The sequence below is a fragment of the Borostomias antarcticus genome, assembly GCF_949987555.1.
Source record: "Borostomias antarcticus genome assembly, chromosome: 15".
Lineage (NCBI taxonomy): Eukaryota > Metazoa > Chordata > Actinopteri > Stomiiformes > Stomiidae > Borostomias > Borostomias antarcticus.
Genome location: NC_140248.1, coordinates 2533781 through 2560436, shown reverse-complemented (window position 1 = coordinate 2560436; position 26656 = coordinate 2533781). Strand labels below are relative to the sequence as shown.

The window sequence follows — 26656 nt, the reverse complement described above, 5'->3', positions numbered from 1 at the left end:
AACTAATAGAACTGAACTGATTGACTGACTAATTCAACTCTGCTTCCCTTTTCCACAACATATCTTTGCGAGCTCAGCTTCTCAAGCCTAACTGCAATTAAAACAAAAAACAGAGAGAGACAGAGCTGTTGAACAAGAGCTGCGTGTGTGTCTGTCATCTATTCCTGCCAGGATATCAAAGTTGTGCTCGACCAAACAGGCCCAGATTTCTCACTGAGTAAGCAGAAACGAGGCTCAGAGCCTGTGTATGAGAAGTAGTAGAATCGAATTCAGAGACTTAAGACTAAATAATGATCAAACTCAGGTTTTGTAATAATAGTAGGCTATTCATAATTATAGGGAGAATTGAACTCAGAGCCATTGTAATGAAATTAAAGATGTTTATTAAAAATTTTAAATGCTCTTTGTTTATGTGTAGGTCTAAATGGTGACAACTTTCATATTCATTATCTCCATTTAATAAAAGTGCCTAAATTTGACCGTGTGCACGTTATATACTTCTTTCCATGTTAATTATTCATTTTGGGATGATGGTGTGCTGTGGGATTTTTTTTAATGTCAAAAATGTGCCCTAGCCCAAAAAAGGTTGAAAAACACTGCACTAGACGACTGGCTTCTGAGAGTATACACTAGACCACTGGCTTCTGAGAGTATACACAAGACGACTGGCTTCTGAGAGTATACACTAGACCACTGGCTTCTGAGAGTATACACTAGACCACTGGCTTCTGAGAGTATACACTAGACGACTGGGAGTATACACTAGACCACTGGCTTCTGGGAGTATACACTAGACGACTGGCTTCTGAGAGTATACACTAGACCACCGGCTTCTGAGAGTATACACTAGACCACTGGCTTCTGAGAGTATACACTAGACGACTGGCTTCTGAGAGTATACACTAGACCACCGGCTTCTGAGAGTATACACTAGACCACCGGCTTCTGAGAGTATACACTAGACCAGTGTTTTTCAACCGGTGTTCCGCGGCACACTAGTGTACCGTGAGAGATTGTCAGGTGTGCCGTGGAAAATTGTCAAATGTCAGTAATAATATTAAAATGATAATAATTATTATTTTGAGAATGACTGACTTATTTAGCCGACATGTAGGCTATGCAATCGTATGCAATCAAGTAGAAATCGCTTGACATGTTACCTCTCACTCAAGAATGTCAAGGACATGCAGCGTTGAACGAGACAATAGGGGAACATTTGGAAAGCCTCGAGGAGAAGATGTCATTTTATTTCCTCTTAGCCTCCACTGACTCATTGGACTGGGTGAGGAAGCCTACAGCTCATCTGTTCTTTTCGGAAAGGAAATGACTTTGTAGGAGCAAGAAGAACTAATAGAACTGAACTGATTGACTGACTAATTCAACTCTGCTTCCCTTTTCCACAACATATCTTTGCGAGCTCAGCTTCTCAAGCCTAACTGCAATTAAAACAAAAAACAGAGAGAGACAGAGCTGTTGAACAAGAGCTGCGTGTGTGTCTGTCATCTATTCCTGCCAGGATATCAAAGTTGTGCTCGACCAAACAGGCCCAGATTTCTCACTGAGTAAGCAGAAACGAGGCTCAGAGCCTGTGTATGAGAAGTAGTAGAATCGAATTCAGAGACTTAAGACTAAATAATGATCAAACTCAGGTTTTGTAATAATAGTAGGCTATTCATAATTATAGGGAGAATTGAACTCAGAGCCATTGTAATGAAATTAAAGATGTTTATTAAAAATTTTAAATGCTCTTTGTTTATGTGTAGGTCTAAATGGTGACAACTTTCATATTCATTATCTCCATTTAATAAAAGTGCCTAAATTTGACCGTGTGCACGTTATATACTTCTTTCCATGTTAATTATTCATTTTGGGATGGTGGTGTGCTGTGGGATTTTTTTTAATGTCAAAAATGTGCCCTAGCCCAAAAAAGGTTGAAAAACACTGCACTAGACCACCGGCTTCTGAGAGTATACACTAGACGACTGGCTTCTGAGAGTATACACTAGACGACTGGCTTCTGAGAGTATACACTAGACGACTGGCTTCTGAGAGTATACACTAGACCACCGGCTTCTGAGAGTATACACTAGACCACCGGCTTCTGAGAGTATACACTAGACCACCGGCTTCTGAGAGTATACACTAGACGACTGGCTTCTGAGAGTATACACTAGACGACTGGCTTCTGAGAGTATACACTAGACCACTGGCTTCTGCTGGTTTTTGTATGACAACTGAAAAACTGGGTATCGCACATTTAACGACTGGACCAGCTGGTGATGGTCTGGGGTCCAGACTGGCCTATGGTCTGGGGTCCAGACTGGTCTATGGTCTGGTCTATGGTCTGGGGAAGAAAAAGCTGATTCCAACCATTATCTCCAAATCCAAATCCCAGGGAGTGAAAGAGGAGCTGGACTGACATTAAGAGCAGAAAGGTCAGGTGTCCCGGGCCAGAGACGGGTTGGACTGACATTAAGAGCAGAAAGGTCAGGTGTCCCGGGCCAGAGACGGCCAGGTACCCGTCAGCCCTGGGCTGCTCATGTTATTACAGCCCTATTAATAGCGGCGCTGCTTCGCGTCAGCCTTCTCATGACACAGGAGCTCTGACAATGGAGCTGGTTGTCTGGGCCTGCCACGTCTGCGGTTACCATGGTAATAAAGACGCACCACGGTGTTCCTGGAGGGAAGGAGGAAGGCTGGATCAGATCACCTGGCCCTGACAGATGGCTTTCGCCTTGGATTTCACTACTTTGAGTTATTCGGCTCTCACTTTAGACAAACGATAACTTTTAGGAGACTGCACAGCCTGATAAATACATAAACAAAGATAATATCCACAGGGATTATTAAAGATCTTATCTTATCATACCTTATCATATCGACCTATCTTATCATACCGACATCTGTTTACACCACGTGTCACATGCTTATGGAGCTCGGGCCTTAAAGGAGAATTCCACCCTAGAACAACATTAGGCTCAACACAACGAGACACCCACAAAACAATAAAAATGTGGTTTCCTCGACTATAGTTGCTCCATGTAAACAAAGCAGTAGGGGTGTAACGACACACTAATCTCACGATACGATACGATACACGATATTGGGTTGACGATAACAATACGATACACTAAGGGCAGGTGAAGCGTTGCAGTAGCGCTGCTGTTCACACCAATAGTGCATTTCTCCACATCTCTACTCCAATACACTTTGTGAATTTAGAGCTTAACTGTTGTAATATCATGGAGAGGCCTAGAGACAAAATATGTGTTTGTTACCAGGGTTGTGTAGCCAGCGTTCACTGATATACAATAAACATATCACGATATTGTTTTCACCTTGACGATACGTATTGTGGCGTTTCTGTATCGCGATATATTGTGGCATGATATATTGCTACACCCCTACAAAGCAGGTTCACAAAGTCTGCACTTCCGGGGATTTGCAGTGTGGAAACGCGTCGACACCCGGGAAGCAAGATAACGAGGACTACAACAACATCCCCGGAATAACGAAAACTACAACAACAACAAACGTCTAGGAAGACGGGGATTCGGGTGCACCAGGCTAACCCCCTAGCTCTAGCCTGCCCTATAAAGTTAGTTCAACCAAACGAAAAATATGCAATCGCACACACTCACACAAAAGATGACAACCGACGCACAGATGTTTCATTTAGTTCTTTGGACTTTTTGCGGTGTTCCGGTAACCGATGTTAACTCACTCCCGCCGGTGCAGGTGAATGCTTGATTCCACAAATTGCTCAGTATTTTATCATTGTGTTTTTCTTCAATAGCAAACATAGCTAGATACAGGGTCTGACAAATGTTCTGAGTGACAAATTTTCGCTCGAGAAATAATGATGGCTACCGCTGTTGTTCTGCCGCATTCCGACTCTGTTCTCCTCCCGATAGCTGAGTTTCGCACAACACATGCTGGTCAATTGAGTCTTTCAAAATAACAGCGTCTGTAACCACCACATTCAGTTTATTGAACTTATTACTAAAAATAATGACTTTTTTGGTTTGGTTTAAGTTAATTGCAAACAAGACACATATTACATGTCTTTAGAGGTTACAAAATCATAGACTTGAATTGTCCTTTAAGGTTTAAAATTGTCCTTTGGTACAGTAGTCTCAGTAGTCTCAGTAGTCTCAGTAGTAGTCTCAGTAGTCTCAGTAGTCTCAGTAGTAGTCTCAGTAGTCTCAGTATTCTCAGTAGTCTCAGTAGTCTCAGTAGTCTCAGGAGTCTCAGTAGTCTCAGTGGTCTCAGTAGTCTCAGTGGTCTCAGTATTCTCAGTAGTCTCAGTAGTCTCAGTGGTCTCAGTAGTCTCAGTAGTCTCAGTAGTCCCAGTAGTCTCAGTGGTCTCAGTAGTCTCAGTAGTCTCAGTAGTCTCAGTGGTCTCAGTAGTCCCAGTAGTCTCAGTAGTCTCAGTATTCTCAGTAGTCTCAGTAGTCCCAGTATTCTCAGTAGTCTCAGTATTCTCAGTAGTCTCAGTAGTCTCAGTGGTCTCAGTAGTCTCAGTAGTCTCAGTAGTCTCAGTGGTCTCAGTAGTCTCAGTATTCTCAGTAGTCTCAGTAGTCCCAGTATTCTCAGTAGTCTCAGTAGTCTCAGTAGTCTCAGTAGTCTCAGTAGTAGTCTCAGTAGTCTCAGTATTCTCAGTAGTCTCAGTAGTCTCAGTAGTCTCAGGAGTCTCAGTAGTCTCAGTGGTCTCAGTAGTCTCAGTGGTCTCAGTATTCTCAGTAGTCTCAGTAGTCCCAGTATTCTCAGTAGTCTCAGTAGTCTCAGTAGTCTCAGTAGTCTCAGTAGTCTCAGTATTCTGTACACGGTAGCCGCTTCACATTTGCATACTAGACACTATCAGCCTTCATCCATCTCCAAACCAAACAGAGGACAAATACTGCTATGGATATTGGAGCACCCTCCCAAAGTTGGACTCCAGCTTTTCTGGCACGTCTCCAACATTCCCATCCCCTAGCTGTGGGATGTGTGTGTGTGTGCGTGTGTGTGTGTGTGTGTGTGTGTGTGTTTCTGCTGGCAGAACCCACAGCCAGCTTGTATTGGTCCCACAACAAAGGCCCTTCTACGCCTCTGAGCTTTCATCCCATCGATCAGATCAGACATCAGGGCGCTGTCAGGCGGGCAGAGCCACGCCCCGAACCGGGGATCAACCACCAGCCACGCCCCGAACCGGGGATCAACCACCAGCATTTCTGCACTCTCTGAACCACCGAGCAACCTCAAACACCCCCCCCTTCCCTGCCCCGCCCGCCAAGAGGGCTTAATGTCCTCAAAGAGAATAGCAGAGTGATCACAGGTGCACTGCTGTGTTAATGAGCCACCAGAACCCCCCCCCCCACCCCCCCAACTCTGCCCAGATCTCTAATGACAGCCTGAGCCAGTCGGCTGCGTTCGGTTTCTTTACAGGGGATCCTTTCATGTGTCTTTGGGGTAAGCTGGGCTCTAGTAGAGCATTAAGAACTGGTAACAGAGGATGATTTGGGTTTTCGGTGTTGAGACGAAGATGTCTAGTGTTTTTCGAGGTGCATGGCCTCAAATCAAACTGAGCTTTGTAAGGAGGCCTGGGGGGCCTGTGTGGGTTTTTTGAGTCTTGTTTTCTCTTTTTTTTTTTGTCTTTTTTTTTTCACTGTCTTTGAAATGCTAGGGCAGCGTCAGAGCTCAGAGGAGAACATGTTGTTGGTTTGGCCCTGGGTGGGACTGTTCTCGTCCAGCCCAGGGCTGTTTCAGCTGTCAGCCCTTCCGCCGCCTCTCTCCACCAGTGAGAGTCAAAGGTGAAAGTGAATACAAAAACTGTTGGTTCATCTCATCGTAGCCCTTAGCTGCTGTTTACAGCAGCCATAAACAGCCCCGCGCTCAACGACAGGACTAGAAGCTTTCCAGCCAGAAGTCTGTGTTCACAACAAATTGCTCTGTTTCGCCTCGAAACAGCTCCTCAGCTCCAGGGCAAAAACACAGTTCTCCTTGGCTTCAACTGATTCCTCCACAAAAATAGTCGGGCAAAGTCAAACTCAATGACACGGCGCCTCCATATCTGTTTTCATGACTCGCAGCAAAATTTTGATTTAAGAATGTTGAGTGCTTGCCTTTCCCCTCAATCTCAAAATCTAGACATTCGGACGCGGATTAAAATCCTCTGCGGATAGAAAAATATCAACAGCTCGGGGACTCGTGCTTTATTGTCTTGTGTCGCGGTGCCAAGACCTTGAGAGACACTACTGTTATGGCCGCCTTCCCGGGTCTCTGGGGGGGCCGCGCCTCGCGCTGGGACGCTGAGAGGGGAAGAGGAGTGGGCCGATGGAGGGTTGGGTTTGGTAGAGAGGTTGGTTCATGCTGACACACTGGGCAGCTGGAACAATGGAGACCACTCTCAGATTCCCGTGGTAAAGACAGGCGCAGCTGGGGGGCCGGAGGGGGGGCGGGGGGGTGGCTGGCCATTTGTCAAGTGATTTGTGGGAAGAGGTGGTGGGGAGGGGGGATAGTGAGGGAACAGCGGGGAGAAAGAGGAGAGAAAGAGGAGGAGGACAGACGACCCGACCACACACAACGCATGACACTGTTCCCTCCACATTTGGATTTCTCTACCCCACCACTGCCACACCTGTGCCCACAACCCATCCTCTACTTCCTCCCCCACCGCCCCCACCTCCACCCCCCGCTACGTCCGGAAGCTTCTCTACAGAGAAGGTCACGGAAACCCTGGCTCTGTGAAGACCCTGCTGGGACGTCTTAACAGGTTTGCACGGCTGCTGGTCTGTTTATTTTACCATGCTCCCATAACATTGCCTTAGGATAAAGTTAAGTCATTGTGAGCGCTGCTAAATAACAACTGATCTCATGGTAAATAGCCTTCACTGGATGTACGACTGGCGACCTATCATTTATATAGAGATCTCAGATATCAGGGAAGCTGGAGATGCAATGGACAATGGTTAAAAAAGTGCTTCTGTGCTCTTTAATTTAATTAAACATACTCCTCTCATTCAGACATTAGGCAAACAAAGGGCCTCTGTGTGCTCAAGGCAGGGTATGTGTTAGTCATTGTGATAATGTGATTGTGGGCAGAGTGTGTGTTAGTCATTGTGATAATGTGATAGTGGAAAGAATGGCTGAGTGAGAAAACAACTGAGATCCTATTTCGGCTCTGAGGGTCCTGTTCTAAAGATACAGAAGCAGCTAGATGGGATTATTGGAGCTAATGGTTTTGGGTCAAATCCCCCTCCAAAGAGGAATGGAATCACCCCTGTCCAGGTGTGTGTTGTTCAAACTGGCAGGCTATGTGCATTGCGCAAGGCGCAAGCATGGTGCCAAATCATCAGTACCCACATCACACACCTCTTTGATTAATGGGGTGGTCTTTTAACAGCAGCTAATATCAGGGAAGAGGAGGGGAGAGGATCTGGTCTTTAAGTAGCCTATCTCTTTATCTTCTCTTTGAAACATCAAGTTCAAAGTTCCAGAACAATCACCTTGATCTGTGGGTCGGAACGACCTTAAGAAGAACTAAGCCGACTGTTCCTTCATCATCATCATCATCATCATTATCATCATATACAACAGCTGTCTTTGTTGGGGTTGCTCTGCATAAGTATGACAAGTACTGTATCATCAGTGATGATATTGGGAAAATAGCTCCCTAGTGCAACGTGTCCACATTCTTTGAAGTCTTTGCCATGCTTAAGAAGTCTTTGCCTGTCAAGTTTAGCAAATCAAATCAAGGCAAGACTTCTGCATAATGAAACACTTAGATGTTTCAGCCTTTTATCATCAAATTATTTAATTGGGATGCAATCCAAGGCAGTGTCTCTGATATGCTAACTCTCTAAGCCTGGGGTCTAGAACCATCCAAGTCCATTCATGCATGTGCAGTTTGAGAATGTGCAAACAAGCAAAAACATATAGGCCTACAAAAACAAACATTCAACAGCGTGTCTAGTACTGAGTCAGCATAATTCATATTAATATGAATTAATTAGTATTTACTAGTAGTAACCTAATTCCAAGAGCAATCGTGTTTAATCTATTATTACATCAACTGCAAATGTGAGTTGTTTTTTTGGGAAAGCGAAACAGACGCTGTATCAAGGACATGTTTCTGTGAAGTCCTGCCAGTTCATTTAGATCCCATTAATTCCACTATCAACTCCAGCCGAGGGCCGGACGGACAGGAAGCCGCCAGAGAGAGAGAGCTGCTCAACCATTCATATGTGAAAGACAAAGAACGGACGCTAGTCTAGCAAGCGTTCTCTCTCCACAGCTGGGCTTTAGGGGCACGAGGACGTCACCATGTTGGGAAGCAATATGACCATCTATTAAATTGTCTTCCATTTACCATCTCTCCTATAATCAAAATGTCTTTAAGTCATGGATAATGGATACAGGCTTTTGTTATGATGTGCCACAGTAGGAATTTTTGCCCTGCGATCATATTATCCCCTAAGAGTAAAGACATTGAGTTACAGTAACACCCTCTCTCCAAGCCCAACTGCTATTATGTCACTTATGTCACATAAATGATACAGGTAATGAAATAAAGATATACCAAAAAGATCATTCTGTAGAGAAGGCTTAAAGCCCTCATGGCCTCAGCCCTAAAGGTCTGGCTGGTAACTAGTAATCCAATAGCACTTGGAAAAGTCACAAACAAAACGTGGTTTCATAGGGAATCAAGTTATTTTCATGAGGCCTCAGCGAGAATCCTGGCTTTTATCCTTGATCCTTGTTCCTGGTGTCTGCTTGTTCCTAATGTCTGCTGGGTCCTGGTGCCTGCTTGTTCCTGGTGTCTGCTTGTTCCTGGTGTGTGCTTGTTCCTGGTTCCTGCTTGTTCCTGGTTCCTGCTTGTTCCTGGTGTCTGCTTGTTCCTGGTGTGTGCTTGTTCCTGGTGCCTGCTTGTTCCTGGTGTGTGCTTGTTCCTGATTCCTGCTTGTTCCTGGTGTCTGCTTGTTCCTGGTTCCTGCTTGTTCCTGGTGCCTGCTTGTTCCTGGTGTGTGCTTGTTCCTGATTCCTGCTTGTTCCTGGTGTCTGCTTGTTCCTGGTTCCTGCTTGTTCCTGGTGCCTGCTTGTTCCTGGTGTGTGCTTGTTCCTGATCTCTGCTTGTTCCTGGTCTCTGCTTGTTCCTGGTCTCTGCTTGTTCCTGGTCTCTGCTCGGAGAGCAGGTGCCGGCCGGTGGGAGGGGGAGGACTCTCTGGCCGTGGGAGAAAGTGCTGAGTCAGCTGCTTCCTAACAGACCTGCTGGCTTTTACCAGCGCTTGTGTACTTTTACCATCCTCGGGTCCAGGAGGTGGGATACCAGTTGTTAAGGTAATAAAGCGCCTTGGGCAGAGGCCAGCTCCATTTTGTAAACAGACACAGCGATATCCACTAGCACCAGCCGGGGAGCCCAGTGGGTAAATGCAGGTCACACGTAAAGGGATTTAAGAGGTGGAAATTAGTGGGCTGACTAAGCAGCATCACTTCAGGGAGCATCAATAATTAAGTGTTTTGTAAACATGGGGGGGGGTCTGTTAAATCAATATTGTGACATATTAGATAAGTATGACCGTATGGGGTCAGCGTTCCCGCTGGGAAGGTTTTTGCCGCCACACCAAACATTTGATACAAAAAACAATAATACAAATTAGGCTATACTGTATATAAATAAATATTTCTAAATATTTCTGCCTAAATGCGCTTTCAAAACCACTGTCATGCCAACATTAGGACTATTTATTTTCAATAAGACTAAGAGCCTATAGGCCGCGCGCTCTGTGCCGCTCCATGCTGCTCCTTTCTGAGGTGATCGGAAGACTCGGTGCGTGGAGGGATTTTTTCTTCAGTGAGCGGCATGAGGTTACAACGAAAGATAGGTAGGATATTGCTGCTCAAATATTACCATAGTGTTAACCAGTGTCTGAATTGGGCCAAACACTGGTGCTGGCACCTAGGCCTACTCCTCAAAATGCCTAGCCTACTGTCTAAAATACATTTATGTTAGTAATCTAAGTTATAGCTACAGTTAGACGTGCCGACAGCTCCTGCCCATCTCAAGCACGTTGGCAAAGCCTTTGGTTTTATAATTCCCTGATGACAACTAGCGGATCCTATAAGCATATATATCAATACAATTTTCCAGATAGACATACGATGATTTTTGAAGAGGAAAAGAGAGGAGAATGATGAGACCAGTCAGGTAGGCTAGGTTATTGAAGAGGAAGAGAGAGGAGAATGATGAGACCAGTCAGGTAGGCTAGGTTATTGAAGAGGAAGAGAGAGGAGAATGATGAGACCAGTCAGGTAGGCTAGGTTATTGAAGAGGAAGAGAGAGGAGAATGATGAGACCAGTCAGGTAGGCTAGGTTATTGAAGAGGAAGAGAGAGGAGAATGATGAGACCAGTCAGATAGGCTAGGTTATTGAAGAGGAAGGGAGAGGAGAATGATGAGACCAGTCAGGTAGGCTAGGTTATTGAAGAGGAAGGGAGAGGAGAATGATGAGACCAGTCAGGTAGGCTAGGTTATTGAAGAGGAAGAGAGAGGAGAATGATGAGACCAGTCAGGTAGGCTAAGTTATTGAAGAGGAAGAGAGAGGAGAATGATGAGACCAGTCAGGTAGGCTAGGTTATTGAAGAGGAAGAGAGAGGAGAATGATGAGACCAGTCAGGTAGGCTAGGTTATTGAAGAGGAAGAGAGAGGAGAATGATGAGACCAGTCAGGTAGACTAGGTTATTGAAGAGGAAGAGAGAGGAGAATGATGAGACCAGTCAGGTAGGCTAGGTTATTGAAGAGGAAGAGAGGAGAATGATGAGACCAGTCAGGTAGGCTAGGTTATTGAAGAGGAAGAGAGAGGAGAATGATGAGATCAGTCAGGTAGGCTAGGTTATTGAAGAGGAAGAGAGAAGAGAATGATGAGACCAGTCAGGTAGACTAGGTTATTGAAGAGGAAGAGAGAGGAGAATGATGAGACCAGTCAGGTAGGCTAGGTTATTGAAGAGGAAGAGAGAGGAGAATGATGAGACCAGTCAGGTAGGCTAGGTTATTGAAGAGGAAGAGAGAGGAGAATGATGAGACCAGTCAGGTAGGCTAGGTTATTGAAGAGGAAGAGAGAGGAGAATGATGAGACCAGTCAGGTAGGCTAGGTTATTGAAGAGGAAGAGAGAGGAGAATGATGAGACCAGTCAGGTAGGCTAGGTTATTGAAGAGGAAGAGAGAGGAGAATGATGAGACCAGTCAGGTAGGCTAGGTTATTGAAGAGGAAGAGAGAGGAGAATGGTGAGACCAGTCAGGTAGGCTAGGTTATTGAAGAGGAAGAGAGAGGAGAATGATGAGACCAGTCAGGTAGGCTAGGTTATTGAAGAGGAAGAGAGAGGAGAATGATGAGACCAGTCAGGTAGGCTAGGTTATTGAAGAGGAAGAGAGAGGAGAATGATGAGACCAGTCAGATAGGCTAGGTTATTGAAGAGGAAGGGAGAGGAGAATGATGAGACCAGTCAGGTAGGCTAGGTTATTGAAGAGGAAGGGAGAGGAGAATGATGAGACCAGTCAGGTAGGCTAGGTTATTGAAGAGGAAGAGAGAGGAGAATGATGAGACCAGTCAGGTAGGCTAAGTTATTGAAGAGGAAGAGAGAGGAGAATGATGAGACCAGTCAGGTAGGCTAGGTTATTGAAGAGGAAGAGAGAGGAGAATGATGAGACCAGTCAGGTAGGCTAGGTTATTGAAGAGGAAGAGAGAGGAGAATGATGAGACCAGTCAGGTAGGCTAGGTTATTGAAGAGGAAGAGAGAGGAGAATGATGAGACCAGTCAGGTAGGCTAGGTTATTGAAGAGGAAGAGAGAGGAGAATGATGAGACCAGTCAGGTAGGCTAGGTTATTGAAGAGGAAGAGAGAGGAGAATGATGAGACCAGTCAGATAGGCTAGGTTATTGAAGAGGAAGGGAGAGGAGAATGATGAGACCAGTCAGGTAGGCTAGGTTATTGAAGAGGAAGGGAGAGGAGAATGATGAGACCAGTCAGGTAGGCTAGGTTATTGAAGAGGAAGAGAGAGGAGAATGATGAGACCAGTCAGGTAGGCTAAGTTATTGAAGAGGAAGAGAGAGGAGAATGATGAGACCAGTCAGGTAGGCTAGGTTATTGAAGAGGAAGAGAGAGGAGAATGATGAGACCAGTCAGGTAGGCTAGGTTATTGAAGAGGAAGAGAGAGGAGAATGATGAGACCAGTCAGGTAGACTAGGTTATTGAAGAGGAAGAGAGAGGAGAATGATGAGACCAGTCAGGTAGGCTAGGTTATTGAAGAGGAAGAGAGGAGAATGATGAGACCAGTCAGGTAGGCTAGGTTATTGAAGAGGAAGAGAGAGGAGAATGATGAGATCAGTCAGGTAGGCTAGGTTATTGAAGAGGAAGAGAGAAGAGAATGATGAGACCAGTCAGGTAGACTAGGTTATTGAAGAGGAAGAGAGAGGAGAATGATGAGACCAGTCAGGTAGGCTAGGTTATTGAAGAGGAAGAGAGAGGAGAATGATGAGACCAGTCAGGTAGGCTAGGTTATTGAAGAGGAAGAGAGAGGAGAATGATGAGACCAGTCAGGTAGGCTAGGTTATTGAAGAGGAAGAGAGAGGAGAATGATGAGACCAGTCAGGTAGGCTAGGTTATTGAAGAGGAAGAGAGAGGAGAATGATGAGACCAGTCAGGTAGGCTAGGTTATTGAAGAGGAAGAGAGAGGAGAATGATGAGACCAGTCAGGTAGGCTAGGTTATTGAAGAGGAAGAGAGAGGAGAATGGTGAGACCAGTCAGGTAGGCTAGGTTATTGAAGAGGAAGAGAGAGGAGAATGATGAGACCAGTCAGGTAGGCTAGGTTATTGAAGAGGAAGAGAGAGGAGAATGATGAGACCAGTCAGGTAGGCTAGGTTATTGAAGAGGAAGAGAGAGGAGAATGATGAGACCAGTCAGATAGGCTAGGTTATTGAAGAGGAAGGGAGAGGAGAATGATGAGACCAGTCAGGTAGGCTAGGTTATTGAAGAGGAAGGGAGAGGAGAATGATGAGACCAGTCAGGTAGGCTAGGTTATTGAAGAGGAAGAGAGAGGAGAATGATGAGACCAGTCAGGTAGGCTAAGTTATTGAAGAGGAAGAGAGAGGAGAATGATGAGACCAGTCAGGTAGGCTAGGTTATTGAAGAGGAAGAGAGAGGAGAATGATGAGACCAGTCAGGTAGGCTAGGTTATTGAAGAGGAAGAGAGAGGAGAATGATGAGACCAGTCAGGTAGACTAGGTTATTGAAGAGGAAGAGAGAGGAGAATGATGAGACCAGTCAGGTAGGCTAGGTTATTGAAGAGGAAGAGAGGAGAATGATGAGACCAGTCAGGTAGGCTAGGTTATTGAAGAGGAAGAGAGAGGAGAATGATGAGATCAGTCAGGTAGGCTAGGTTATTGAAGAGGAAGAGAGAAGAGAATGATGAGACCAGTCAGGTAGACTAGGTTATTGAAGAGGAAGAGAGAGGAGAATGATGAGACCAGTCAGGTAGGCTAGGTTATTGAAGAGGAAGAGAGAGGAGAATGATGAGACCAGTCAGGTAGGCTAGGTTATTGAAGAGGAAGAGAGAGGAGAATGATGAGACCAGTCAGGTAGGCTAGGTTATTGAAGAGGAAGAGAGAGGAGAATGATGAGACCAGTCAGGTAGGCTAGGTTATTGAAGAGGAAGAGAGAGGAGAATGATGAGACCAGTCAGGTAGGCTAGGTTATTGAAGAGGAAGAGAGAGGAGAATGATGAGACCAGTCAGGTAGGCTAGGTTATTGAAGAGGAAGAGAGAGGAGAATGGTGAGACCAGTCAGGTAGGCTAGGTTATTGAAGAGGAAGAGAGAGGAGAATGGTGAGACCAGTCAGGTAGGCTAGGTTATTGAAGAAGAAGAGAGAGGATAATGATGAGACCAGTCAGGTAGGCTAGGTTATTGAAGAGGAAGAAAGAGGAGAATGATGAGACCAGTCAGGTAGGCTAGGTTATTGAAGAGGAAGAGAGAGGAGAATGGTGAGACCAGTCAGGTAGACTAGGTTATTGAAGAGGAAGAGAGGGGAGAATGATGAGACCAGTCAGGTAGGCTAGGTTATTGCCGGCTAGCCATGATTCACACCGGGGGATTCAGGAACAAGGCAAGCTACCTGTAGGCTAACAGTTTTGCCCGCTTCCCAGGGACCAGTAAACTCTGTTCGGGCAAGAGGAATGCCTCATGCAGTCGTCTGATCGGACAAGTAAAAAATGAATATGATAAATTGGCCTTGTGTTGCTAACGTTACGTAACGTTATCTGAAAATACAGTTTGAGTCGAAGCGGAGCTGCTCTATTTGAGCTACGCGCTGCTGTCTGTCTGTCCGTCAGTCAGCCCTTCAAGCGAGCGTTGTCAAGGAGACATACACTACAAGCGCGAGTAGGTTCTTTCGTGCGAGTCAGGTGCAGCGCTGCCTGATGGATTGTGCGACGGTCCTTTTGGCTGGCAAAAACACTAGCTTGCGTTAAAGTCGCACTGAAACGGATGTTTGAGATCATCTAACTTCCGTAGTTATACGTATTTCCGACGCAAACAAGATATGAGGGTGGGACATATGTTTAGAGGAATTTGATTGGAACATTGACAAGTGGACGGGTTTTAAGAACTTTAGACAGATTCGATAGAAGGATAGCGTTGATTGACAGGTGGATGTCGTGAGATTATTGGGCTAAAATCTAAGGTACCTGTTGTCATCATTGCACGTGACCTACCATTTTCCAGGAAGTAAGAAATTATATACTTTGATATAAGATTACAACAAAAGTAGAATTTTGAAATTTTTTTGGCATACATCGTTGAATAGGTGAACACTATGACCAATTATGTGAACCAAAATGGGACAGAATGCTATGTTTCATTTCAGTGCGACTTTAATGTTCCTCCAGCCACCTAAAAAATGCAAATCAAAATAACAGAAAACAGAAGCTGTTACAATTATAACAGCTGCTGTTATAATGCTAACCTACAATACATCTGATTAAAATATGTCTATAAACCATATGATTTATTAAGTGCCTGTGTGGTTACTGTTTTATCCCGTCCAGTTACATGTAATTAATTACATTTTAAGCTCTAGGACTTTACCAGCCTTAACAGATAAGTTAGGCCATCTTTATAGCTCTACTTATAGGAAGGGGACAGGAGAGAGGAACAAGGGAGGAAGAAGGACGGACCCTTTTTTTCACACACCACCACACCAAGAGATCAGTTCCACAGGAAACACTGGGGGTGGTTCTAATATTCCTCAGCCTTCCTTACAGCTGCTTGTGAGAAGACTGCTGCTCTCGGCTTGTGACCATTCAAACTAGATAAAGGAACTGCTCAGAATTGTTTGATGATATGAATAACTTCAGTAATGTATCCTTGGAACACAATAAATCAAGCTACTGCACAATTTTTGTAACACTGGTAACCATAAAAGAATAGCCACATTCCACCTGACAAGTCTGTCTTGTGTTAGTACTGTACTGTACGTGGCCAGGCAAATAAACATGATTTACGAGCACTATTAACGGGGGGAAATTAGTTGCAGGCCATGACGGTTTCAAAACAGTTGCAGCGCAGCAAAAAAAAGTGTGTGGTTGAAAGTTTGCGTTTTTAAAGAGTACTTTTGTGGGATTCACAAAACCTTTCTGCAATTGGGTTTTGCATCCGGCCGTATTCCAGCCCGGCCTACCAAAGAGGAGGCTGAATGAGGCTGGATCCAAACTGAATGTTGCCTTGAGAGTTTATAGGGGGCAGAGAGGAATGTTTGCACACTGAGCCTAACAGCACCCATCTAAAAAGCCCAGCCAGCCCAATAATTTATCTGCTTGTGACGGACGACAGCGAGTGTGCCGTTGGCCGGTGCTCCTGACTGCCCCATCACACTTAGAGAGCCATGAGTGATTTGAGAGCTAGGGGCTGGGGGAGCAGGGGCTGGGGGAGCAGGGGCTGGGGGAGCAGGGGCTGGGGGAGCAGGGGCTGGGGGAGCAGGGCTGGGGGAGCAGGGGCTGGGGGAGCAGGGGCTGGGGGAGCAGGGCTGGGGGAGCAGGGGCTGGGGGAGCAGGGGCTGGGGGAGCAGGGGCTGGGGGAGCAGGGGCTGGGGGAGCAGGGGCTGGGGGAGCAGGGCTGGGGGAGCAGGGGCTGGGGGAGCAGGGGCTGGGGGAGCAGGGGCTGGGGGAGCAGGGGCTGGGGGAGCAGGGCTGGGGGAGCAGGGGCTGGGGGAGCAGGGCTGGGGGAGCAGGGGCTGGGGGAGCAGGGGAATCCTCATGCCAGATAATGACAGTTTCTCTTAGGCAGGTCATTAACTCCATCCCCAGGGGAAAGAACAGAGCGATCTGTGGTGGGCTGATGTTTTTCATAGGGGGTTACATAGATCATAGGGGGTTACATAGATCCTCAATATCATAACTACTCAGAGTGGCTCTACTTAAACAAACCACAGATGCTGCAAGGGCCAAATGTCAACTAAGACGACCAGCAGATAAGACAGAGAATGTTCCAGGTCCACATTTTTATGGTTCTCAAAGATAATTTTTTTCAATATAGAGACATCCAGGATATCTCCAGAACTGACCTTTCCTTGTCTAGAAGAAGCCGTACAAGCAAGCGCAGGTCAGCGTCAAGTAAGAGAGCAGGCTTTAGTTCTGTGAGAGAATATCGGACACATTATGGCGCGATCCACTTTTAGACAGACTGCGACAGCAACATATACTCATCACACACCCAGTGATGGGTCGACATACCAACTGCTTTTTGAGTGTATACCATGAATATACATCCCCACAGACATGTGCTCCATTTGTCAGGGCTCTAAGCTAACATTTTTAACTAGGAGCATGTGCTCCTAAATGAAAAAGAATTAGGAGCACAGAAAGAAATTTAGGAGCGCAACGAAAAATTTGAAATAACACATTTTTATTAGCAGCACACACATTAGGCCTACTGCCAACAACAATAAACAATAATAACCTGCTCACCATAGGAGCTCTCATCCTCTCCTGCTATACTATTCCCACACACTTCATCAGGTGCATTGGTCCTAATGAAGACTATACTATTCCCACACACTTCATCAGGTGCATTGGTCCTAATGAAGACTATACTATTCCTACACACTTCATCAGGTGCATTGGTCCTAATGAAGACTATACTATTCCTACACACTTCATCAGGTGCATCGGTCCTAATGAAGACTATACTATTCCCACACACTTCATCAAGTGCATTGGTCCTAATGAAGACTATACTATTCCCACACACTTCATCAGATAAATAATCATTAAATAATCATTAAAAAAAAATTAAAATATGTGGAAAAGCTTAGTTTAATGTAGATGCAAAGGAACATGTCATTGGATCGTTATGACAGGCATTTCAGAAAAAAAATCATTTTTACGATGTCAACGGCATTTCATTGCGTTTTGATGTGGATCCAGTAAGTTACTGGTAGGCTACGGTACAATGTTGAATCTAATCGAATCAATAGAACTTTGTGTAATCAACGATTTTTGAGTGACAGTTGATTCGATTCCCCCCGAGCCTCACCGAATTTCTCTCTCTCCTTGGTTCCACTTTGTGGGGCAAAATACGATTGAATGGGCTTCATTTTCTTCATTTTGTTAACTTTACTGGCAGGGGCATTCGGCGTCTGCACAGTCGTTTTGAGTGAGGGCAGCTGAGCTGTCATCACAAGAGTTCTGCGCGTTGCAGGTTGCAGTCGTGGGACTTGTAATAAAAAATAAAATTAAAAATTAAAAAGTTGTGGGACTTGTAGTTTTGTATACGGGTGCGCGGGGAAATTTCAACGACAAAGCGGGAGAAGACAAAAAAATTAAGCGAGCAAAGCGCAGTCCAGCACGGGACGTTCTTATCAATTAATCGACTATTGTTTGTTAAAGTTAACAGTTATCAATTAATGAAATTCCTTGAAATTTGCAACCCTATACAGAACCCCTGCAGGGGAGATTCCAGCATTTAAACCCCAGCTGTAGAACCAGAACAAGCTCAAGTTACCACATTCATGTGACTGGTCTTGAACAGGCACCAGAGTGGACATTCATAAGGATTGGTTCCGTCAGGTGCACTAAGAAAGAGCCAAGTCTCAAAGTTCTCTCGCTTCCAACTGCTTAACAAACCCCATGTGTCCTTTCTACCCCGCGGCTCTACGTCTGGGCCTGATCTGTTAACAAAATCTGCCTCTGTTTAGATCACATCTCACATGAACTTCCAACCATGACTCAAATTGAACCTTCAAGAAAAACAGACACACTTACAGAGCAAATGTCTAGTTTATGTGAAACTGGCTGAAGCTGTGGGTGGATGTCTCTGAAGACATGAAGACACTCTGGAGCTGTGGGGGGATGTCTCTGAAGACACTCTGGAGCTGTGGGTGGATGTCTCTGAAGACATGAAGACACTCTGGAGCTGTGGGGGGATGTCTCTGAAGACATGAAGACACTGGAGCTGTGGGTGGATGTCTCTGAAGACACTCTGGAGCTGTGGGTGGATGTCTCTGAAGACACTCTGGAGCAGTTGCCTGCATAAACTCCATTAGTTCCGCCAGATTAGATGACAGCCCAAGACATATTACAGGGCCTGTCGTGAGCTTAAGTGGAAATGTAATGTCTAAAAGCTAACATTTAGTGACTCCTCCTGACATGCACTCCATATTAGAACTCTCTAGAGAGAGAGCAGAAAATCAATGAGAACTAGCAGAGTCACCATCAAGTTCTTAAAGAAGGAAATCATGTTTCCTCATTGTGTTTCAGTCATTTCTGTCAGTCAATTTAGTTAGTGCATCAATATCTCGGTCCGCATAGCAGGCATTGACTCCTCACAGATGAGTGGGACTCAATGAATGCATATTTTGATTGTAAGATATAAGATTTTCCTTGAAAATCAGCTCTTTGAAGAATAAGAGGATGCATTGTCTAATGTTAAATGTCACCGAATGCTAAATGGAACACATCAAGGGACAGAACGCAACAGAGAGAAAACTCTCCCTGCCAGCCTTTTGGAGGTCCACTCCTATATTATTGCATGAACCAAATCACACATTCCGATTCTGATTAAAAAAAACTCAAACAAATCTTGAGGACTTAGGAACAGATGAAACTAATTTGCACAATTTCACATTCAATTATTTAATCAACCCCTCTTTTCTCTTGCAATACCCTTGAGACACACTTAAAGGCCCTTGACAAAGAGGTCTGTTCCACGCCGTGGCTGGGCCAATGATATGGTAGATGACTAGCCCAAAGAGGTCTGTTCCACGCCGTGGCTGGGCCAATGATATGGTAGATGACTAGCCCAAAGAGGTCTGTTCCACGCCGTGGCTGGGCCAATGATATGGTAGATGACTAGCCCAAAGAGGTCTGTTCCACGCCGTGGCTGGGCCAATGATATGGTAGATGACTAGCCCAAAGAGGTCTGTTCCACGCCGTGGCTGGGCCAATGATATGGTAGATGACTAGCCCAAAGAGGTCTGTTCCACGCCGTGGCTGGGCCAATGATATGGTAGATGACTAGCCCAAATGCCCTCCAACTCCCAGAGCCTGCCAGCCCTTCAGCAATTACCCTACAAACCTCCTGAAGGGTAACAGTACAAACAAAGAGTTGTTTAATTTTGTCCTGTCGTTACAATGCTCATTGCCTCCTGTCATTGTACTTGTGTGCTACTTCAGTAACCACGGGGCAATAACATTCAGACCACCAAGCTGCTCCATCCACTTTAGTGATTTTCCTTCTTGATTCTGGTAGCAGCATGCAACCCAGCCTGCAGTAACCCTGACTCAGGGTGGGTGGTTCTGCTCACGCAGGCCTGTTTGATCTCCTTACTGTGGTTAGTGTCATGCTCTGCCTCTCCTTCTTAGCTTTCACAGAACACGTCTGGCGCACTCCATGGCCTACGATGGTTAATGACCCAGGATATTAGAACAAAAACTGGAACTGGAGTATCCAATTAGTTGGACAAATACAGGTTTCTTTTCACAAGGAATTTGCTTTCAGACTAAAGAACATAACTAATTTTTCCCAAAGCCGATCTTTCTGCAGACAGAATGGGCCCTTTTAAGGCCAACCATACTGCAAATCAATCAATCAATCAATCAAAGCTTTATTTGTATAGCGCATTTCATACCCAGAGGCAACACAATGTGCTTTACAGAGAACAAGGGAGGTGGGCAGACATCCCACCTCTACATATTCCAGAGGGAAGAAGAAAACAGTATCACCCGGGGGCCAATGTGAATGTCCAACTATAACCGGGTTTCCATCCACCTCTTAAAATTCTCATTTTAGCTGGGGAGCCTAGTATAGTGGCGTATGTCAATAAAGGCTTGTTAACTTTTGCCAGATGAACAAGATAATATTATTTCTTGAACACTATTATTATTTGAAGTGTCTACTCTTGTTTGGGTTATGATTTGAAGAGTCTACTTTTTTGGAGGAACCTGTAAACATTGAATACAGTTTAAGTTCTACCTACGTTCATGGCGTTATTCTTATTTCCAAATTGATATTAACTATAGTATCCAATATGATACTATATAGCTCAAACTTGTAAATCACCTGTTTGATTTACAAGGGCAGTGTAGCCCTATCAGTATAGCCCTATTTACAAAAGCCTCTGGATCTGCCTATTACACTAGAACAGTTCTGCCTATTACACTAGAACAGTTCTGCCTATTACACTAGAACATATCTGTCTATTACACTAGAACAGATCTGTCTATTACACTAGAACAGATCTGCCTATTACACTAGAACAGATCTGTCTATTACACTAGAACAGTTCTGTCTATTACACTAGAACAGATCTGTCTATTACACTAGAACAGTTCTGCCTATTACACTAGAACAGATCTGCCTATTACACTAGAACAGATCTGCCTATTACACTAGAACAGGTCTGTCTATTACACTAGAACAGATCTGCCTATTACACTAGAACAGATCTGTCTATTACACTAGAACAGATCTGTCTATTACACTAGAACATATCTGCCTATTACACTAGAACAGATCTGTCTATTACACTAGAACGCAGCTCTGGATTTCCACCTCCAAAACGGGGTTCCGGCCGTATCGATCCGCCTCCGGGTTCGAGCTGCGTTTTGGCCGTGGTAGTGTAATTGCTAGGCGCAAACGTAGGCCTTTTTTCGGGGAGAACGCAGAAAAATGCAGTAGTGTAATCCAGGCCTAATTATGCCAGTGACACAGGCGACAAATTAAGCGCCAGACGCTTTTTTCAGAGACGCCTTTCTCATGAATATGCATGTGCACATGCCACTCCTGTACGCATATCAGTCTTTTCACCAGAGCTGCCATTACAGACCCATATGGGACTCGTTTTAATTAGGAGGGGCACATGTTAATGTATGGGATGAGAGCTGCTGTTGGCAGGAGGTTGGCTTTGCGCCAGAAAAAGCATCATGTGTTTCACCTTCTCCACTTCTCCTGTCTCTGCTCAAGGCAACCAGAGTGGGAGTCAGCCTGACAAAGAAAGCAAGCTAAAGAAAGAGGCTTGCGTCTTGACAGGCAGGGTGGTGTGGTTATCCTCATTCTATAGCCTAGCTTTTAAATAATTCTTCACACTAGGGTTTTGACAACTCAAAGTACCCTTGTTGAATAGAGCTTCATGTTAGTCTTGGCCAGCGATAGCAGAACCCATGCAGACATGTTGGACCCACTAAAGAGGGACAGTTATGTGAGTTCCGCTGGTTTCCTTATATTTATTTGAAAAGCTGCCTTGAGGGAGAACAACCACAGACTGAGCAATGTTCAAATGTAGAGTATTCATGTCTCTGTATTCATGTCTCTGTATTCATGTCTCTGTATTCATGTCTCTGTTCTCTAAAGTTCTTACTTTGAATGAGCAAGATTGTGCTAATAAAGCAGCTAACGTGCACATTCTGAGAGAATCGTGTAATTTGAACAGCTACATCTAGTAAAAAAAAAATTACACAAAAGCCAAATGCTGGTCTTTTTTGGGGAAGATGATAGCATACTCAAAGATGAATATGAGTCACTGGTTTTACTGGCATCTTGACATAACCGGGAGAACAAGAGATGCCAGCAGACGCTGCATTCCTCAGGACAGTGATATGTTGGGGGGTGGTTCAGAGGGAGCTTTCGGGGAGGAAGGTTGGCAGTCACATTGTTCCATGACGAAACACTATCACATTCATAACAATGGCGTCCAGTCCAGAGATAAAAGCGGAACCTCTTTTGACACATTACCTTGCTCAAATTTCACAAACGCCAAGACATATCCCGTGGGCACGAGAACAATACACTGAGCTACGTGCATGTGTATGACCGAGGCACGCTCACATTCCAGTACCCTCACAACACAGGAGTTCTTCTTTTCAACCAACCAAAAAAATGCAGTAGCAGTGCTACCCAAGCACGACCCGTAAACACACTCTGGGGACACAGTGCTTACAAAATAGCTTGAAGTAGGCTATTCCTGGACATGCCAATATAACAGTTGAATGTCAGCTGCTGACAATGATAATGAGGATAAAATAATCCTCATGAATTCAGGTTGATGTGCGACATTTCCACAGGGAGTCAGTTGTGGTAAAAAAAAAAAAAGAAGCATTGTACCTATTCTAGAGTAATTGTGTTACTTCTAGGAAGGGATGATGTCCTCAATCAACATCGAGTGGCTATATCTAGAATCCAGAGAGGATTTTTTAGATGGCACACTAATGTCAATTCATCCACATTGTGTGGCAAGTCACACTATGCCAAACTGGCATGCCAGCTGGCCTTTCACAAACATTAGCTTCATCTCAGCACAAATCAGATCTGGCAACCATCAACAGATGGAGATCTGGACAAGCTACAGCATCTTTCTGTTGCCTATTCACACTACAAGTAGGGTGATTAGGATTCAACTAATTCATCTCAGTTCCATGGACAAACCATGTTGTGTTATCAGTCCCTCTCTTTTTCCCCCATCTTGAACTAGACTACACTATAATACATATCCTATCTCCAGCCTTCCATTTCTCCATATCCTTCCCAAACCCCCAACACTTGTTACTCTGGTGTTGGTATTTCTATGCTAATCAATACTGTTCATTAGAGCAACAGGAACACATGTACGGCTGGTACCCGGAGGGTTCCCTCCACCAGGGACACCAGCCAAGCACAGACAGGGGGGTGAGAGGGGAGAGATGTTTTGGACTCAGAAGGATGGGAATGGTGGGTAGGATTGTGAGAAGGGGGAAGGGGGGCAAGACCGTTGTAGTGTATGATTTCTGTGTAACATGAGCAGCACACCCCTACCCCTGCCTGCCCCCTCCCCACCCACCCTCCCAAAATATCTGCCTTGTGCTGTGGACTGTGTGCCAGGTGTGTGCAGCTGTTGGTGGTTGAGCCGTGTTTGCAGAGGGAAGAAGAGATTTGGGACAAAAGGAGAAAAGGGAGGGGCATCTTTAATTGGTAACAGTGTGTTAATATGAATGTTATTAACACAGCTTGTGACACAAGTACAAAAAGCAAAAATAAAACTGTTCTATACAAGTAATTTCTGAGAGTGTTGGCAAACCAACTTACCTACTGCTCACCTATACTACTAACAAGTATACCTACTGCTCACCTATACTACTAACAAGTATACCTACTGCTCACCTATACTACTAACAAGTATACCTACTGCTCACCTATACTACTAACAAGTATACCTACTGCTCACCTATACCACTAACAAGTATACCTACTGCTCACCTATACCACTAACAAGCTGCAAAAGTCTTCAGAATGTGCATCCCCTGAATTAAAAAAAGAAAACCTTTGTGCAAGGGCTGCAACGGCGTTTTGCACCGTGCTAGACTTTCCCTGAAAGAGTTCAGAGCTCTTTGGCACTGTTCCATGATAAATTCTTCACCCCCCTGGACGCAGTCGGATGGTTCTTATTCACTCTCACAGCCAATTACCAGCTAGCCCTCCCATCTGACTTTGGCAAACAACCGTCAACAGCAACTTATACAAAGTGTACTTGGAGGCAAAACTCAAGTCTAAAGCATTTTATTGGGATAAAAAATGTGCGTCAGAGTGCCTTACTCCACAAACGTAAACATTATTAACGCTTTTTTCTTGACAGTTATTTGGCAAGTAGAGATACGGTCAGCCAGTGTAAGGAAATTCCCTCCAAGAGGGCAAGGATAAATCAAACCACTTCGTAAAGAGCAGCTGTCCAATACGAAATCCCCACTAAGATCAATAATCCACATGCTGGAGAGATACTGAGAGCACTGCAAAGCCCCGGGAGGCCCTGGGTTCAGGGGCGGGGGACGTCTTCTGAACAGCTAGGACACATCTCTGATTTACTAGACATGATGTCTTCTGAACAGCTAGGACACATCTCTGATTTACCAGACATGATGTCTTCTGAACGGCTAGGACACATCTCTGATTTACTAGACATGATGTCTTCTGAACAGCTAGGACACATCTCTGATTTACTGGACATGATGTCTTCTGAACAGCTAGGACACATCTCTGATTTACTAGACATGATGTCTTCTGAACAGCTAGGACACATCTCTGATTTACTAGACATGATGTCTTCTGAACAGCTAGGACACATCTCTGATTTACTGGACATGGCTTATTTTTTTTACAGACCACAGAAGAAATGTCAGACTCAAATGTTAAACCATGCAACAGGTGGGTTTTTAACCACAATCACTTAGATAGGTTGTCTTATGAGAAGAGCTCAACAGGAGAACGTCGGCCCAAACTGATTCAAAAACCCTTCAGAGTTCCCCCAGACATCCTGCCTCGTGTCTACTGGTTTACAGGTGTGAGATGCACCTGATGACCTCACCCCTCCAGCCCGGGATCAAAGCCCCGCTGGCGCCACCTGGGGCCCTCACAAGCCCTGCTCACTGCTGTGACCCACCCTTCACAAGCCCTGCTCACTGCTGTGACCCACCCTTCACAAGCCCTGCTCACTGCTCTGACCCACCCTTCACAAGCCCTGCTCAAAAGAGGAATAGTGTTTGGCCAGGGTGAGGGTGCCGTTGTGAAATGGTAGATGGAGAGATTGTGAAATGGTAGATGGAGAGATTGTGAAATGGTAGATGGAGAAGTGGAAGCAGAGGGAGGAGAGAGGCAGGGAAGGGGAGGGGCACGCCATGTTCAGGGGTAGCTAAGTGAACAGGGGGGCAGGTTTGTGGGGGAGGCTGGGGGGCAGGTTTGTGGGGGAGGCTGGGGGGCAGGTTTGTGGGGGAGGGTGGGGGGCAGGTTTGGTGCGCCGTTCCCGTCTCCCCTCATCATTTCTCCGGGTTCTAGCACAGCGAGGTTCTAACAACACGGCTCCGGTGAGGAGCGATCAAGGAGGCTCAGAATCAGGAATGTCCTCTTTTAACTGCTATGCTTTGCCCTCTTAGCTATTTATGCTGTGTCCTTCTTAACTATGTATTGACCATGTTTGTACCTAATGTTTTATCTCTTACCTGTATCTTTTTACCATCCAGGAAGCCTTTTTTTATATAACATCTTGGACTACGAATGAAAATTAGCCCTTTGGCTAACTCTGGTGTATTTACAATTGTATTGTTTATTAATATGCACTGTCCCTTTTCAAATAAACTCAAGTGAAAGTGAAAGAGTGAGGAGCGATCCAGGAGGGCAGAAGGAGGGGGGCTGTGGCTGAATGCAGAGACCAGGACTGCAGACAGCCGGAGTCTGGCCCAATCACAGATCTGCGGGGGGTCAAGGTTCAACAAATGGATTCATAAATCAGAAACTGCCTCTGCTCTGTAGCGACTTGATTTCCTTGAATATACTTATTTGTCAGTCATTCGTTTTCCAATGTCAATATGTGACTTAATCACTATCCTGCTTTCAATAGGAATGAGTGCTATGAAAAGGCTGTTTTATCTTGAGATAGTCCCAGACTGCACACTCTCTCTGATGAACACAGAGGCTCAGTATGTTGGGGTGTGTTGCTGGTGTGGCTGGCGGTCACTCAGCCTAATGCAGTAAAGCAGTGTGGACAATCCAGGCCCACAGCTGCACACACGGCAGCTGCCTCCGGACCCTCACAGGGGCAAATACACCCACAGCTCCCACAGCTGCCTCAGGAGCATCACAGGGGCAAATACACCCACAGCTTCCACAGCTGCCCACTTCAATAACTCAGGGAGACGTGGAGAGAAGAGAGGGGAAGTCAGGAAGGGTATGAATCGCCAGGTGCTGTGTGTTCTCACAATACAGAATAGAGAGAAAATCTGTCTGGGACGAGACGGTCATTGTTCTTCTTGCAGTCTTGGCTCCTCAAAACAAGCTCTTGTCTAGATTTTTCCTACATGGGTTCGTGTGAGAAAGCACATCTGAAGATATAACATCTCTAAAGCATGACTGGATGTCAAAGAATGTTTGCTTTAGGATTAAGGGTGTTTATCTTTGTAATATACTGTAGACCGTCCATTCCAGAATGAATTACCGTCTTACTGCCCCCTACTGGATGTATGTCAAACTGCATAGCGACTCAAGATGATTCATATTCAATTGCCTTTAGTCTTAATGAGCATGCTGAGTACCCCATCAGCCTAGCCTGTCGACTTGCTCTTATCTGAGCTCATCTGCATATGAAAAAGTGCTCAATCTGCTCAGTCTGATCT

The 26656-nt window shown here is 45.2% G+C and overlaps 1 protein-coding gene across 1 annotated transcript in view; it reads left to right on the top strand.

The window, feature by feature from the left end:
• The window catches only part of LOC311318471 (E3 ubiquitin-protein ligase CBL-like), a gene marked incomplete at both ends in the record, with an annotated part of 44538 nt that extends 25978 nt beyond the window's left edge, over window positions 1-18560 (top strand). Inside the window, one exon of the mRNA XM_084449821.1 lies at window positions 18422-18560. Coding sequence (XP_084305947.1) covers window positions 18422-18560 — 139 coding nt within the window. The remainder of the gene's footprint in view (window positions 1-18421) is intronic.
• Between the last annotated feature and the right edge of the window lie 8096 nt (window positions 18561-26656).